The 16032-nt window shown below is 39.1% G+C and overlaps 1 protein-coding gene across 3 annotated transcripts in view; it reads left to right on the top strand.

Annotated features, from left to right (window-relative positions):
- Positions 1–13361, top strand: part of slit3 (slit homolog 3 (Drosophila)) — a 262158-nt gene extending 248797 nt beyond the window's left edge. For all 3 annotated transcript variants that reach the window (XM_058048416.1, XM_058048425.1, XM_058048435.1), the window contains 5 exons: positions 8901–9055; positions 9317–9468; positions 10343–10500; positions 11887–12092; positions 12173–13361. In XM_058048416.1, the coding sequence (XP_057904399.1) occupies positions 8901–9055; positions 9317–9468; positions 10343–10500; positions 11887–12092; positions 12173–12426 (925 nt within the window). In that variant the 3' untranslated portion in view covers positions 12427–13361. The remainder of the gene's footprint in view (positions 1–8900; positions 9056–9316; positions 9469–10342; positions 10501–11886; positions 12093–12172) is intronic.
- Positions 13362–16032: the final 2671 nt, after the last annotated feature.

The raw sequence follows: 16032 nt of genomic DNA, 5'->3' as shown, positions 1-16032 counted from the left end.
CTCAATTTACTTGGGGGCCACTGGAGCTCAGGTCTGAAAAAATTTATTAAAAACAAAAAAAAATTTAAAAACTTTGCTTTGGTTCCAATTTTCTACAATAAAAGCTCTAATAAAACATTCCACTGTTCTCAAATATCTTACTTTTTATTTTTCTACACAAAATAAGATGAAAAATAAATAAACAAATCAAGAATAGAGAAAATCAATCAATCAGTAATAAATAAATAAATATAATAATAATAATAAAACAGCAAATAATAAAAACTTAAGAAACCACATATAGTTGGTGGGTAGACAAATTATTTTTTTCATATTAAAATGAACAAAGCATTATTAGAGACCTGTAGACATGACAAAACACGACTATAGTCACATTTATACTCTTTTTATTTACAACATATTGCGCAACTGCAGGGTCTTGAGACACATGCTAACTCGCAAACTAGAGAGCTAGCGACCTAAACGGTAGCCTTTAAGTTATTTCCTTTAAATTTAAATAGCCAAAAACTTACCACTTCCACACGGATAGGGAGGATAACTATTAACAGTTATTTAACCTTTAACATGAACATGAATCAAACGTAATCATTTTTTCTGGATACATGATACCATACAGCATCCATATCAAACTTGCGCGGGCCGCAATAACATTAAACTTTCATATCAAGGCGGGGGCCTCAAACTAGTGTCCTGCGGGCCACATTTGGTGGTTAGCGCGCAGACCTCACAGCTAGGAGACCAGGGTTCAATTCCACCCTCGGCCATCTCTGTGTGGAGTTTGCATGTTCTCCCCGTGCATGCGTGGGTTTTCTCCGGGTACTCCGGTTTCCTCCCACATTCCAAAAACATGCTAGGTTAATTGGCCACTCCAAATTGTCCATAGGTATGAATGTGAGTGTGAATGGTTGTTTGTCTATATGTGCCCTGTGATTGGATGGCCACCAGTCCAGGGTGTACCCCGCCTCTCGCCAGAAGACACCCCTGTGACCCTCGTGAGGAAAAAGCGGTAAAAAATGAATGAATGAATAATAGCACAGGTAGCACCGTAGAGGTGCATGTTTTGACTAATTTTTGCCCTTTTGTGCGCATCATTTCATAAGTAGAAGAATTGTATGCTCTTGAATTGAAGACAATGGAAGAAAAGATGCAGGAACTCCTTCCACTGTCTTTGCAACAGATGATGCTTTTTATGCATATCTGTGTGTGTGTGTGGGAGAGAGAGAGAAAGAGAGCGGGAGAGAGAATGTTGTGCATTAATGTGCTGCCCTTTGCTAAATGCCACGCTAATCTACCATCAGGTCAGACAGAACACGTCTACAGTTACTCAACAGCCAGAGACAGGAGGAGCAGGAGGGCGGGGTTTAGGACAGAGTCGAACCTCTTTCATGCAGGGATCACACAAAATGGCCAACAGATGCAGTATTTATCTGCTTTTTCCATTTACACTGTGAAATATTAATCATATTGGTCGCCAGCCAATCACAGGGCACATATAGACAAACAACCATTCACACTCACATTCATACCTATGGACAATTTGGAGTGGCCAATTAACCTAGCATGTTTTTGGAATGCAGGAGGAAACCGGAGTACCCGGAGAAAACCCACGCATGCACAGGGAGAACATGCAAACTCCACACAGAGATGTTGGGAATTTAATTCGGGTCTCCTAGCTGTGAGGCCTGCATGCTAACCACTCGGCCTAATTTAATCATATTAAAAATACATGTATGTATTCATGTATACAGAGCAATGGGACTGCAAAATTAATGTCTTAGTAACCACTTCTCATAAAGCTTTTACGGTGGAACCTTGGTTAGTGTCCACAAGGTCAGACTCTAACCAAAACGTACCCCAATCGAGTCAATTTTTGTAATCGTTTTTAAGACTGGAAATCAAATTCATCTGTTCCAAATGTTGTTTTGCAGTAAGAGGCGGGCGAGAGGCGGGGTACACCCTGCACTGGTGGCCAGCCAATCACAGGGCACATATAGACAAACAACCATTCACACTCACATTCATACCTATGGACAATTTGGAGTGGCCAATTAACCTAGCATGTTTTTGGAATGTGGGAGGAAAACCAGAGTACCCGGGGAGAACATGCAAACTCCACACAGAGATGGCCGAGGGTGGAATCGAACTCGGGTCTCCTAGTTGTGTGGCCTGCATGCTAACCACTCGGCCTAATTTAATCATATTAAAAATATTTATGTATTCATGTATACAGAGCAATGTGATTGCAAAATTAATGTCTTAGTAACCTCTTCTCATAAAGCTTTTACAGTGGAACCTTGGTTAGTGTCAATCTGTTCCACAAGGTCAGACTCTAACCAAAACATACTCTAATCGAGTCCATTTTTTAAATCGTTTTTAAGACTGGAAATCAAATAAATCTGTTCCAAAAGTTGTTTTCTAGTTTTGCAATAATAGTTTTACATGCAGTAAACAATGAAATCAAAGGGATAAACATTTTATATAATTTTACCTTCATCGAAGACTGTTTTTATGGATTAGCAAGCTAATAGGTTGCTAACATGGACATTTTGTACTAAAACTACATTAAGAACACAGTTGTACATCACATAGTGAGCACGAGTGCTATTTCAAAGGATGATAATAATCTTGGCCAGGGTTGTTTCCCTGTTGTGCATTCTAAAGCGGAACTTAATATCTAACATTTCACACACAATTGTGTCTTCAAGTCTTGCAGGTCTTGCCAAGTCATGCATATGACGAGCCTATTTTGATAGCGGTCTGACTTTTGGCGGTCAATATGTCTTGAACTCAAATCTTGGCGGAAACACACAGACATTCCTTGAGTAATATAGAGTTTAAAATGCTGCAAGGCAATTCACATATTCATATCTCCAAACTTTAGAAGCTACAAAAAAAACGCAAGAAATGCTCATTTCCTGGAAGGTTACTTCAAACCTAGCACTGCATCTTTTTTTAGAAGAAAGTTGCTTTATTGAAAACTTGATTCTTGGGGGCGGGGTGGGGGGGGGGACAAATAATGGAGCAGCTGCTGTGTCAGCAAGCAGCGACTAATTGAGGTTACAACGGTAGTACGGGACTGGCTGGCTCGCCTGCTGCATGTCACTTTAATCAAATCGGGCTGCTACGCACACACACACACACACACAGACACACACACACACACACACACAGACTGGCTTGTATGTACAAGTGACACCAACATGCATTGCAGGAACATTTAATGAATCATAAATAAACACACTGTACGTAAAAAGTCTCACACACTACCAGGAAATGTCTAATTAGATTAAAGAGTTAAAGTGGAGTTAATGCAAAAACACGCTACGTATTTTTTACCATTCACATTTGTGGTTTAGTATTCTGGTTTGAAGTAAACATTTTTAAGAAAAAGAATCCATGAAATCAGTTTACAATGCGATTTACGCATGTGATTTTTGTCATGTGACCAAAGGCTATGCTGTAAAGAACATGGGCATAAGTCAGGATATTACATGATTTAACTCTAAATATGTAGGTTATTTTTATATTCTGCCAAATTTGACAAGTTTACATTTCACCAAAAGCTTCTAAAATGTGCCTTTAAAGAGAGCAGAGTAGAGAGATAGCGCTTCGAATGCATTTATTCCTCTTACATATTTGTCATTTCTGCATGTTTTGTGCTATCGTCTCATACACTAGCCCATGTTGCGCTCACGTTCCAGCAAACTGAACTGCACCAGAGTTCACTTGCCGAACGATGCTAGGGTTGGGCATCGAACACAGTCAGGACTCATGTCATGTTCATGGCTTCTGAAGAGTGTTGGTATCATTGGGAGCGACTCCTAGTAAAAATGGACATGTTTTTTGTGTGTGTTTCATTTATGGCATTTGTGTTTTTGTGTATTTTGTGTCCTTTGTGTGTCCTGTGGACAGTGTGAGTGACCTAAGTGTTAATCCAGGGGTTTCCGAATTTACTGAAAAATGAAAGGATGTAATGGTCAATTTGATATGTAGTAAACCAACACATGGTAATGGTAATGGTAATGGTTTTATTTCGTTTGAACATGCATCAGATTACAATTGAATGCATCCCATAATCAGTTCACAGTTCCACATGTCCAAAAGGAGTAGGAAGAAGCAAAGCTTATTAAATCCTACCCCTGCATCTGGTACTTTTACAATCACTAACTCTTACATTTGTTCACTTCCTGCTTTTCTAATATAGTTTAAGTTTTTTTTATTATTATTATTTTTAAATTTTGTAATTTTTTGTCCCGTACCGAAGTACGAGGTGATATGACCATACAATGACATAATGGGTACCATAGTAACAGTCAATATAGTGATAACATAGGTATACACATGTATACCTATGTAGATATGCTAAGACGTTGCTAAGACGTTAGATATATTTCAAGGATAAAATCATCTCAGCTTGGTTATATAGGTGAAAAAGCCTATTTATCGTATTTTTGCTGTTGTTTTGTTTAATTTTCCAAATATTTCATCTTTCCTCTTAGATAGATTATTTATAGATAATTTTCTCCAACCTAATGTTCCAAAAATTACAACTGTATTTTGTTTTGCTTGTTTCCCATAATATACAGACATTAACTATTACACCTCTGTGCTATTAAAATGACATTATTTTTCCTCATATTACTTTTTATCGGAAATTGCTACCTATTTTGTAGTTACAATAAGTTTTTCCTATTAATATTTGACTTTAAAACTAGAGCTGTTTTGTCATTTCTGCTCTTGCTATTTTTTTTCCCCCAACTTTCTTTTCATAATAATATCATTATTCTCATAATATTTTTTACTTTATGCTGGTTGTTTTGTTTGTTTCTCACAATATTACCATCTTTTTATTCTTTTTCTCTTTTTTTTTCTTTTAATATATCGACAGTATTCTTGTAAAATGACAGGCCTAACTTTGAACGCCCCTGTTTTAATTAACTACATGTATAATTTTTCTAATTCAATGCTAACAAGAAGTCATTGTCTCTGCTGGGCTCAGTAAAAAGCAGCTGCGGATATATGAATTACATAGACACAAATTGCAAACACGCATGCACAGAATGTATGTATGCTGCAGCCAAGAAAATACATGGAAAAACTACTAGTCATCTACTGCCCCCCTGTGGCGTTGTGGTGTCATAGCATAATTGAATTGCATTGTGGTGCACCGGGGCTAAATAAAAATCAATTAGATTATGTCCTCAGCTGTTTAAATGTCTGCTTTGATTTTTAAGCCACTTGAGCCAACTCTGAAGGGAATTATGGGCTTAAATTTGATAGGAAAAAAGAATGTTATGTTGATAAAGAAGGAATATTTTAAAAAGAAAAAAAGAGGACATAAGGTTAAGAGATGAGTAAGGCCTTTCAGGGCATCATTGTGGCTGGATTGAATGTTGGATATTGGTTATTAAATTACACGTCCCCTAATAGAAACCATGTATACGCCTGCTTTTCTCCTCGGCAACCGGCTAAAAGCTAAACTAGTTTGATGTAGCGGGAGTTAGGGGGGGTGGAGAAGGAAGCAGGAAGTCATCTGTCACTGTGGATGTAATGCATGAACGTCTCAGTAATCCACCTTGAACCAATTATCGGAGCTTGAAATATCAAGATAAATTGGGGAAAATGGGTTTAAACATGTGTTTGCATTGCGGTTAACATGGCTCAAAGATGGGGCGGGGTAGCGTGTGGAGAGCTGTGTCAAATAAAAAAGAGTAACATCGTTTGTATCGGGATTATTTTTGACCCGCTTTGTAGTTTGGTGGACTTTTCCTGCACTGACACAAGTGTGTACTGCTCAAGGGCAGAGGTCTCAAACTCGGTTTACTTGGGTGAGGCTCCACCGCATCAATTATTGGGAGTGATGCCGGCTCCCCAGCATGCTTTGCAGTGTTTGTTTTGATCAAATATGATGTAGTTACGTGTTTAGAGTTGTGTTCCCTCTTTCCATTACAGGCCGATCCTGGCCCTTTAAGAAGAATTGTAGTGTTTTCTTCTGCATCCTTATTGGCTGTAGACCAATGTCTATCGATCTACCAAACTATCAAACCTTGTGAGCTGCTTTGCTAACCACCAGTACTGTAAACAATAGAAGAAACAGAAGAAGCTAACTGTGTAAGGAAAATGTTTTAACAAGGATACAAAAACGCTACAGCTGAACGGCACCAGGATGACAAAACACGATCACAGTGAAATACGTGTGATTTCTTGTTGGTTGATCATTAAAATTTCATTAGAAATTTGAACTTTAAATGTTTAAACAAGATAAAAATACAAGAAAATGTCTGACAAACGTGTATAGTGAGGGGTTTTACAGCCTTAAAACATACATCATAATTGTAAAAAAATATATAGTTAACTGCACGGCGGTCTAGTGGTTAGCGCGCAGACCTCACAGCTAGGAGACCAGGGTTCAATTCCACCCTCGGGCATCTCTGTGTGGAGTTTGCATGTTCTCCCCGTGCATGCGTGGGTTTTCTCCGGGTACTCCGGTTTCCTCCCACATTCCAAAAACATGCTAGGTTAATTGGCCACTCCAAATTGTCCATAGGTATGAATGTGAGTGTGAATGGTTGTTTGTCTATATGTGCCCTGTGATTGGCTGGCCACCAGTCCAGGGTGGACCCCGCCTCTCGCCCGAAGACAGCTGGGATAGGCTCCAGCACCCCTCGTGAGTAAAAAGCGGTAGAAAATGAATGAATATATAGTTAACTATTTTGGGAATCTATCCCGTGATAAACGAGGGAACGCTGTATTCCCCAGAGTAAACTTTGAAGCTTGGAGTTTGTGTTCTGTCACCCCCCCACCCCCCAAGTGCCTCTGAACTTGCCCAGGCTTTGTGGAGCGTACCAACACTAATCCTTGATGTCAAGTAGGGGACCACAAAATATGTTCCTACAGCCCCAAGTTTAAGACCCTTCTCTAGGGTCACATATTATTGTACGTCATTAAAAAGTCACATTTTGCAAAATAGGGGAGTTTGAAAAGCCATGTTAGCATTGTTTGTTTTAGTCTTTGTGGTTTCTAATTGTTTCCTTCCTCTTTCTTATTTCTTCTTCAGCAGCATCAGCATTTCGATAAAAAAAACTAACTCGGGAATGCTCTCCGAACGCTGTTAATCAGCATAATCGGAATGCTTTATAAACGTCTGTCAATCAAATATGCAGCTACTTCCAAACTATCAAAACAAAGGCGCTATTGTGTTGATTTTTTACGATGCAGCGGACCTCCAACTTGGTTTTGTTGAGGTGAACTTAGCATGGTCGCCCCCTGGTTTTCCTTCAACATGCCCCCATCCGCCGCCACTCGTGCCAAACCACTGTCTCTATAGCTGTCTGTCTCCACTCCAGCTAAAACCACTTAGAGGAGGGGGAAGGGGGGGGGGGGGGGCTCACTCGCTCTCATACTGACATTGTTGGTGGGGTCGGACAGGGTGCGGAACGTCATCATCTTTATTCACGACGCTGTTATACATCTGGACTTTCATTTTTCTTTCAAAACTATAAACAGAAGCACAACTGGCTGAACATTGCAACCAAAACACAATAAGATCGCATAAAATTCATCAATAAGTTGGTTAATAATTCTGAAATTATGTTAACCTTTGAACTCCAGCTTGTGTTATGTTCTAATTAGCATCCTCCAATATATATTGCTTAGCCTTTAAATCAACACTTTGTGTTTGGAAGACTAAAAAAAGGTTTAAATATCCTCCAAAAATATGTTGTAAGTTGACATGTACTGATTTAACCTACAACTTACCAATGCCGTTGCATTAAAAATCAGTAGAATTATTTTTTTGACATGGAGTATCTGTTTATTAGTGTTGTATCATGTAGTACTCGACACTGGTCACTAGGTGTCAGTAATGTTCATTGATGAGACAGTAGCCACCGCAGTACTGGACACAAACCAAAAGAAAACAAGGAACTATATTATGTCTTATTTATGCTTGATGGGTTTGTTATGGGCTGCACGGTAGTCGAGTGGTTAGCACGCAGGCCTCACAGCTAGGAGACCCGAGTTCAGTTCCAACCTCGGCCATTTCTGTGTGGAGTTTGCATGTTCTCCCCGTGCATGCGTTCCTACAGGGTTTTTCAGGTTTTCTCTGGGTACTCCGGTTTCCTCCCACATTCCAAAAACATGCTAGGTTAATTAGCGACTCCAAATTGTGCCCTGTGATTGGCTGACGCCCAGTCCAGGGTGTACCCCGCCTCTCATCCGAAGACAGCTGGGATAGGCTCCAGCACCAGGATGAGCGAAAGAAAATGAATGAATGTCTACTATTTTGAGTAATATCAGTGTAGATGTACTATAGGGGTGTTATCTCAAGTCTAGAGGGCTCAAATGTTAAAACCTGAGGTGATGATGATGATGCAACTCTACAATAGAAGAGAGCATGTTTGATGCAAGTTCATTCATTCATTCATTTTGTACCGCTTATCCTCACGAGGGTCGCAGTGGGTGCTGAGCCTATCCCTGGACGAGAGGCGGGGTACACCCTGGACTGGTGGCCAGCCAATCACAGGGCACATATAGACAAACAACCATTCACACTCACATTCATACCTATGGACAATTTGGAGTGGCCAATTAACCTAGCATGTTTTTGGAATGTGGGAGGAAACCGGAGTACCCGGAGAAAACCCACGCATGCACGGGGAGAACATGCAAACTCCACACAGAGATGGCCGAGGGTGGAATTGAACTCGGGTCTCCTAGCTGTGAGGTCTGCACGCTAACCACTTGTCCAACGTGCAGCCTGATGCAAGTTTTAAGCTGAAAAAACGACCACAAGGTGGCAGAAGTGCATTTTATGACACTAGAAGATGTCTGCCGTATTCAATTATGTAAATATTAGACTTCATCTTAATCTGGACCGTCTTTCTGTGTGTTTCTAACAGCGTGGAGTCTGTCAATGACGGGCTTTTCCACACAGTCGAGCTCTTGATTCAGAACCACTCGCTCAGCCTGGTGGTGGATGACGGCACCCCTAAGAGCCTGGGCATGCTGGCACGCCAACCCTCCGTTGACCACAACACACAGCTCTACATAGGAGGTATACACACACACACACACACACACACACACACACACACACACATTACAGATGCATGCATGCAAGCCGAGTGTTTATGTTTGGCCATGTCAGCTTATTGTAGTTGTGAAGATAAGTTTGTCATGCATAGGCAACACAAACACACACAAGAACCTCACATCCGCTTTGAGGATGTGGTTGAGAGATGTACGTATTTCTCGCTTCCTCAAAAACCTTGCACTTGAGAGCTGCTGCATTTCATGTCTCACCGTTTCCTCTCAGGCGTACCCTACCAGGTGGTGGCTTCCGGTCTACGGCCCAGCCCGGAACGCTCCCCTCAGTTCTTCAATGGTTGCATCCACAATGTCCAGATCAACGGGGAACCGCAAGACCTGACTTACCAGGCCACAGGAGGCCGGCCCGTGGAGGGAAAAGTACGATCATCATTATTATTATCATCATTATTATCATCATTAACGTCACATAGTATGCACTTGTAGAGGCTTTATATGGCTATAAAAATAAAATGTCATTTTAAACATTTTAAATTGAGAAGACGGCTGGGATAGGCTCCAGCACCCCCCGCAACCCATGTGAGGATAAGCGGTAGAAAATGAATGAATATTTTTGTGTGCATTATATGTTTTCATTCACAATGAGGCCATTTTAGCCAATCAGATGCATGAAAAAAGATTAAATTAGGGAAAAGGCCTGTTACAAAACAAACAGAGGGAACCATCAGCGCAGTTAAATTTCAATATTATTCTAATTGGGGCTAATGAATAACATTATTAATCCTGATTAATCACCATTATTATCATCATTAACATCACATACGTAGGATACAATTGTAGAGGCTTTGTATGGCTATAAAAATAAAATGTCAAAAACATTTTAAATTGTTTATATTTTTGTGTGCATTATCTGTTTTTATGAACAATGAGGCAATTTTAGCCAATCAGATGCCTGAAGAAAGACAATTAGGGAAAAGGCCTGTTACCAAACAAACAGAGGGAACCATCAGCGCAGTTAAATTTCAATATTATTCTAATTGGGGCAGACGAATAACATTTTTAATCAGATTAATCATAGTCCATAGATGAATTAATCCTGATTAATCACCACTCACAACTATGTTTGACCAAAGTCCTGAGAAAAATACCAGCTTTTTAAAAGACCCGTGTTGTGTTTACATGTTTTGTTATGAAGGTGATAAAGCCTAATTCAGCCATGAATGATCTTCTCCATCTCAGTGATGCTACTAGCAGCTTCATGTCTGGGAATCACACTCTGTTGTTGTATCGGCAGGGCGATGGCGTCCTGGTGGGCTGCCACTCTTGCAGCGTGTGCGCACAGGGGACGTGCAGAGAGGGCGGCGAGATGGGCGTCACCTGTCAGTGCCCGCCGGGGCGCAGCGGGACCTTGTGTGAACAGACGACGACACCCAGCCCCTGTCAGGACAGCAGGTGGGCAGAATCAATCAACTACAGTATACGTATATTGCATCAATCTGTAGTAATGGTAATGGTTTTATTTCATTTGAACATGCATCAGATTACAATTGAATGCATCACATAATCAGTTCACAGTTCCACATGTCCAAAAGGAGTAGGAAGAAGCAAAGCTTATTAAATCCTACCCCTCCGTCTGGTACTTTTACTATCAGTAACTGTTACATTTGTTCACTTCCTACTTTCCTAATATAGTTACATTTTTTTTTTTTTTTTTTTTTTGTCCCGTACCGAAGTCGGAGGTGATATGAGCATCCAATGCCATAATGGGTACCATAGTGCGTGTCAATATAGTGATATGTATAGCACATCATGACTGGTTCAAGACTCTTCATCCAACTGCTTGTATTGTTTATATAGTTATACATGATAACCACCACATTTTAGAAAGAAATGTGACAAAAATAAAATAAACTTTTTAAAACTATATTACTGGGCGGCACGGCGGTCAAGTGGTTAGCGTGCAGACCTCACAGCTAGGAGACCAGGGTTCAATTCCACCCTCGGCCATCTCTGTGTGGAGTTTGCATGTTCTCCCCGTGCATGCGTGGGTTTTCTCCGGGTACTCCGGTTTCCTCCCACATTCCAAAAACATGCTAGGTTAATTGGCCACTCCAAATTGTCCATAGGTATGAATGTGAGTGTGAATGGTTGTTTGTCTATATGTGCCCTGTGATTGGCTGGCCACCAGTCCAGGGTGTACCCCGCCTCTCGCCCCAAGACAGCTGGGATAGGCTCCAGCACCCCTGCGACCCTTGTGAGGAAAAAGCAGTAGAAAATGAATGAATTAAACTATATTACTATTAAAAAAAACTATATTAGGAAAGCAGGAAGTGAACAAATGTAACAGTTAGTGATTGTAAAAGTACCAGATGGAGGGGTAGGATTTAATAAGCTTTGCTTCTTCCTACTCCTTTTGGACATGTGGAACTGTGAACTGATTATGTGATGCATTCAATTGTAATCTGATGCATGTTCAAATGAAATTAAAACCATTACCATTACCATTACCAAATCAACCAAAAGAGAATAATCCATAAAGTCAATCTGCAGCTCAGATAAAGACGTGCAGGATACGGCGTGAGTATCCTTGAATGACATATTCCATTCTGGCATTGATTGGACTAAACCATGAGCGTGTAATGGAGGGGTAGGAACATTTAGTTCCAAAGTTCTTTGAGTTTGTTGGCGTTTTTCATGAACACTTTCAGCAATTCATGCCTCCTCGTCACCACATGACCACTTTTTGACATTTTTATGTGTACTTTGGAAATAAATTTTAATTCCCGAAATGTATTTTAAGACCATCCGCTAACCAGTCCCCTCCTCCTCTTTCTTTAGATGCGTCCACGGTGCGTGTGTGCCCAGGGGGCCGTCCTACAGCTGCCAGTGTAGCGACGGCTACCAAGGACAGTTCTGCGAGCAGCAGCAGGAGCCGTCGGCCTGCAGGGGGCAGCGTTGCGGCCACGGAGAGTGCAGACTATCGGAGGGCGGGGAGCCGGTCTGCAACTGTCTGCCCGGTTACACCGGACCGACCTGCGACACGGGTAGGTTGTCCAAAAGGAGATCCGGTGATGTTTTTAGGGACGTGGTTCATCACGTTTATGTTCCTCCGTTTTATCTCCAGAGGTGACGTGCCAAGGCGAGATGGTGCGCGAGCAGCTGAAGCGCCACCAGGCCATGCGGACGTGCACGTCCACCAGCAGGATCCCGCGCATGGATTGCCCCCGCTCGTGCCAAACGGCGGCGCCCCCTGGGGTCTGCTGCGGCGTGACGAAGACTCGAAGGAGGAAGGTGGTGTTCCGCTGCACCGACGGCACCTCGTACTCCGAGGAGATGGAGACGGCTTTGGAGTGCGGTTGCGCCAGGTGCCCGTTGTAACGGCGCCTCGCTCGCACGTGGGCCGCCATCTTGTGAATTTTGGGGCTCTGTTAACAACTGTTGATGAGCGCTGCCGCCATTATTATTATTATTATTATTATTAACACCATTTTTGTTTACACATCCCGTTTGACGGCCGCCAGATTGCTGCAGGAGAAACCACAATGGGGACATGCGTGTTTTATGTGTGTGTGTGTGTGTCAGAGTGTGTGTGTGTGTGTGTTGACAGAGAGAAATATATTGTAAGATACAAGGGAGGAAAAAAAAAGCATAGAACTTATTTTTATTATGGATTTTCTTCTCTAAAAGATGATAAAGGACTGTTTTAAATGTGTTGATGATACGTACAATGTGTTACATAGGATGAAAAGTTATTTTGTACCTTATAAGAACAACAATATAGATTAACATTCCTTCAAAGTATAAGAATTTATATATGTACATGTAAAGATATATATAGGAATTATACCCTAATGCCATTCATTGTGTATTTGCATGATCTTTTTCTGTGGGGTGGCCTTTGGACACTTCAGTTGATGGCCACTAGGGGGTGGTGACTTTCACATCCTTTTTGGCCGGAAAAGGGAACCATACGTGCCTCGCTAACCTGCTACGGACATCATCATCCTCACTTTGAAGACACTTTTACACAGAGATGTATTTTTATAACATTTTTTTTTGTCTATGAAGCGACTACGTCAACAATGGCCATTAAGTAAAGTAGTATATTGACTGTATTTCAAGTTACTGGAGTTATTTGGGGGGATTTTTTTAAATTTTTTGCAATATTTGCTAATTTACTTTATTTAATTATATTTTTTAAATTTTTTGGGGTGGCATTTTTTTTTTTATTAGCACACCATTTTGTCTAAATTACCATTTTCCGGATTTTGATTGGCGGAACAAGACATTCAATTGTGACCAAGTGTAGACTGTTTGGGTTTTTTTTTTGGGGGGGGGGGGGGGGGGGTCATAATATTAGTGTGTAGGTTTTAGGGCCACCCAATGAGTTGGCATTCTTTGGACAGAACATGTTTCACTGTGCTATATTCACAAACAATGTTGTTTTAAAGGAGGAATAAGAAAAAAAAGTTGTTGTTTTTTTTTTTCTATCCCGCTACAATTATAAAATGTACGTAACCTTTAAGTAAACACAAAACGGAGAACAATAAACTATTTTATATGTTTTATATGAAGACAAGATCACTAGCACCGGTTTCCAGGCTGGTCCGCCCGACCGCAAACAGTTGGTGATGTGCGGTCCCCATGGCAACAATAGAGGCAGGCTCTCTCCTGATTACAAACCAGTGCACCAATTGTTTTTTTTTTGAGGACAGTTGTTTCATATTGCTGCTTTAAAACGCCAAAGCCAGCTGTAACAGTATGTGCCTTCTCCAGTCAAACCATTGCTGCTAAATGTTGGGTGGACACAACAAGGTGTCACATTCTTGTCCCAAAACTTTTGCAACCAACACAAGATCAACCATGAGATCAACAAAAGTCAACACCAAACTGCAGCATCGGGAAAAATCAGCTTCCTGTTGATTCACTTGCAGTAATTGAACTCATCACATATAAGCGGACTAACGCCTAACATTATTAACAATACTGTAGTCGTCTTTATACTACTCCATTTACAATCATGTACAAAGTATCGGTACACATCACTCGCAGTATTATCTTCAGTGTTACTCAAACGCCTCACATGATTGCACAATTCTGAAGCCTGAAGGATCGACTCTTCCAATGTGAAGACAAGAAAAAAATCTTTTTCATTAAAAAAAAAACCTGATTGAAAATGTGTATGCTTATGTTGAATGTTGAAATTAAACTACCATTGAAATATGATGAATTTCTCTGTCTGATTTTTTTTCAAAATGTCCACCATAGCTCCAATGAATGCATCATTTATTATATTCATTAAGATGTGATATCAGGATTCTACATGCTTTTTTTGAACATCATTTCATTTCTCTTTTTCATTCTGTCATTTTATTTTATTATAATTAGTATTGTTAGTATTAGGGGAAAATTACAAATAAATCTTTTAAAGTATATTGACAAAATATTGATTAAATATTTAAATATTGATTAAAAATATTGATTAAAAAATAACATAAATAAAAAAATAACAGATAAATCCATAAATTACAGCTAAATATAAATAAGTAATGTAAATTATATTGATTTAAATATATGAATTAAAATCTACTTTTAAATAAGTATAAATAAAATGAATGAATGCAAACGTGGCTAGTACAGTATAATATCTTCCATAGGTTTTTTCTACTTTATACTAACTTTAACAATAATTTGCTTGTTCACTTTATATGAGTCTCCAATCATTTTTTCCATCATCAATTCTTTGACATAAACACAAATTGGAAGTAAATTTAATTAGAGCCCACTAAACATAAAATAACACCCCTATAGTCACTTTTACACTCAAAAACACTAAAACAAAATTTACACAATTGGTAAATTCAACTAAAAAAAAGGAATTAATGACAGATTGAACAGCCAAGTCACATGTAAAAGAAAAGTATTGAACCTTCCACCCTATTTGACCTGAAAACCTTAAAAACTTGCACATGACAATGACGTGACAGGAAACGTTGGGTCGTGTACTTTTCACGAACCCTTCTTGCCGCCGACCATCTTTTCACTTGCGGAATAAGACGGAGACGAAAATGATGAAGGTGACGCTTGTGTGGATGATGTTCCTTTATGGAGGATGTAAGTTGTCTTTTTTAGCTCTGAAGATTTTCTTTAATGATGACGGACATCTCGTTAGGTATCAATAGCATCGTTTGATAAAAGAAAAACACAATTGTCTCATTCAGGACCGACTGTAATAATTGCTAATATTAGTCTCTTAAGGGGCATGCTTAAACTTTCTCCATTTAATGCTCATATTTATAACTTATCAACTTATTCTCATAGTATATTTAGTTGTTTAGTTGCTAGTATGACCCAAACACTCGTCCGTAGTTTAGATTCATATTTGTGAATGTAATATTAAAAATGTAATGTGGTAAAATCATACAACTTGTATTTTACACTTATAATATTTTGACATTACTGTCCTAATTTGGACTTCATTCATAGATTGTATGACTTGTGTGTGACCCAAATAGTTTTAATTTAATTTAATTTAATTTAATTTAATTTAATTTAATTTAATTTAATTTAATTTAATTTGATTTGATTTGATTTGATTTGATTTGATTTGATTTGATTTGATTTGATTTGATTTGATTTGATTTGATTTGATTTAATTTAATTTAATTTAATTTAATTTAATTTAATTTAATTTAATTTAATTTAATTTAATTTAATTTAATTTAATTTAATTTAATTTAATTTAATTTAATTTAATTTAATTTGCCCGTTACAGTTGAACCAAAATTAATTTTTAATAAAAAGCTTTACAAACCACAAAGGGGAATATTATATATCATTATTATTTTAACTTTTATTCTGGTAGTGTTTATTCATCATGATACAAATGTACAAATGTAAAATGATGATTTTTTTTCTTTATTCTTGTCATATTTGACTTTATTGCCATGAATCTCCTGTTGTATTTTAGCCTTAATTTTCTTG

Source organism: Doryrhamphus excisus, chromosome 2, assembly GCF_030265055.1.
Source record: "Doryrhamphus excisus isolate RoL2022-K1 chromosome 2, RoL_Dexc_1.0, whole genome shotgun sequence".
In the NCBI taxonomy this organism is placed as follows: domain Eukaryota; kingdom Metazoa; phylum Chordata; class Actinopteri; order Syngnathiformes; family Syngnathidae; genus Doryrhamphus; species Doryrhamphus excisus.
Note: the sequence above shows the minus strand (reverse complement) of the source record. Positions and strands in the feature narration are given on the sequence as shown.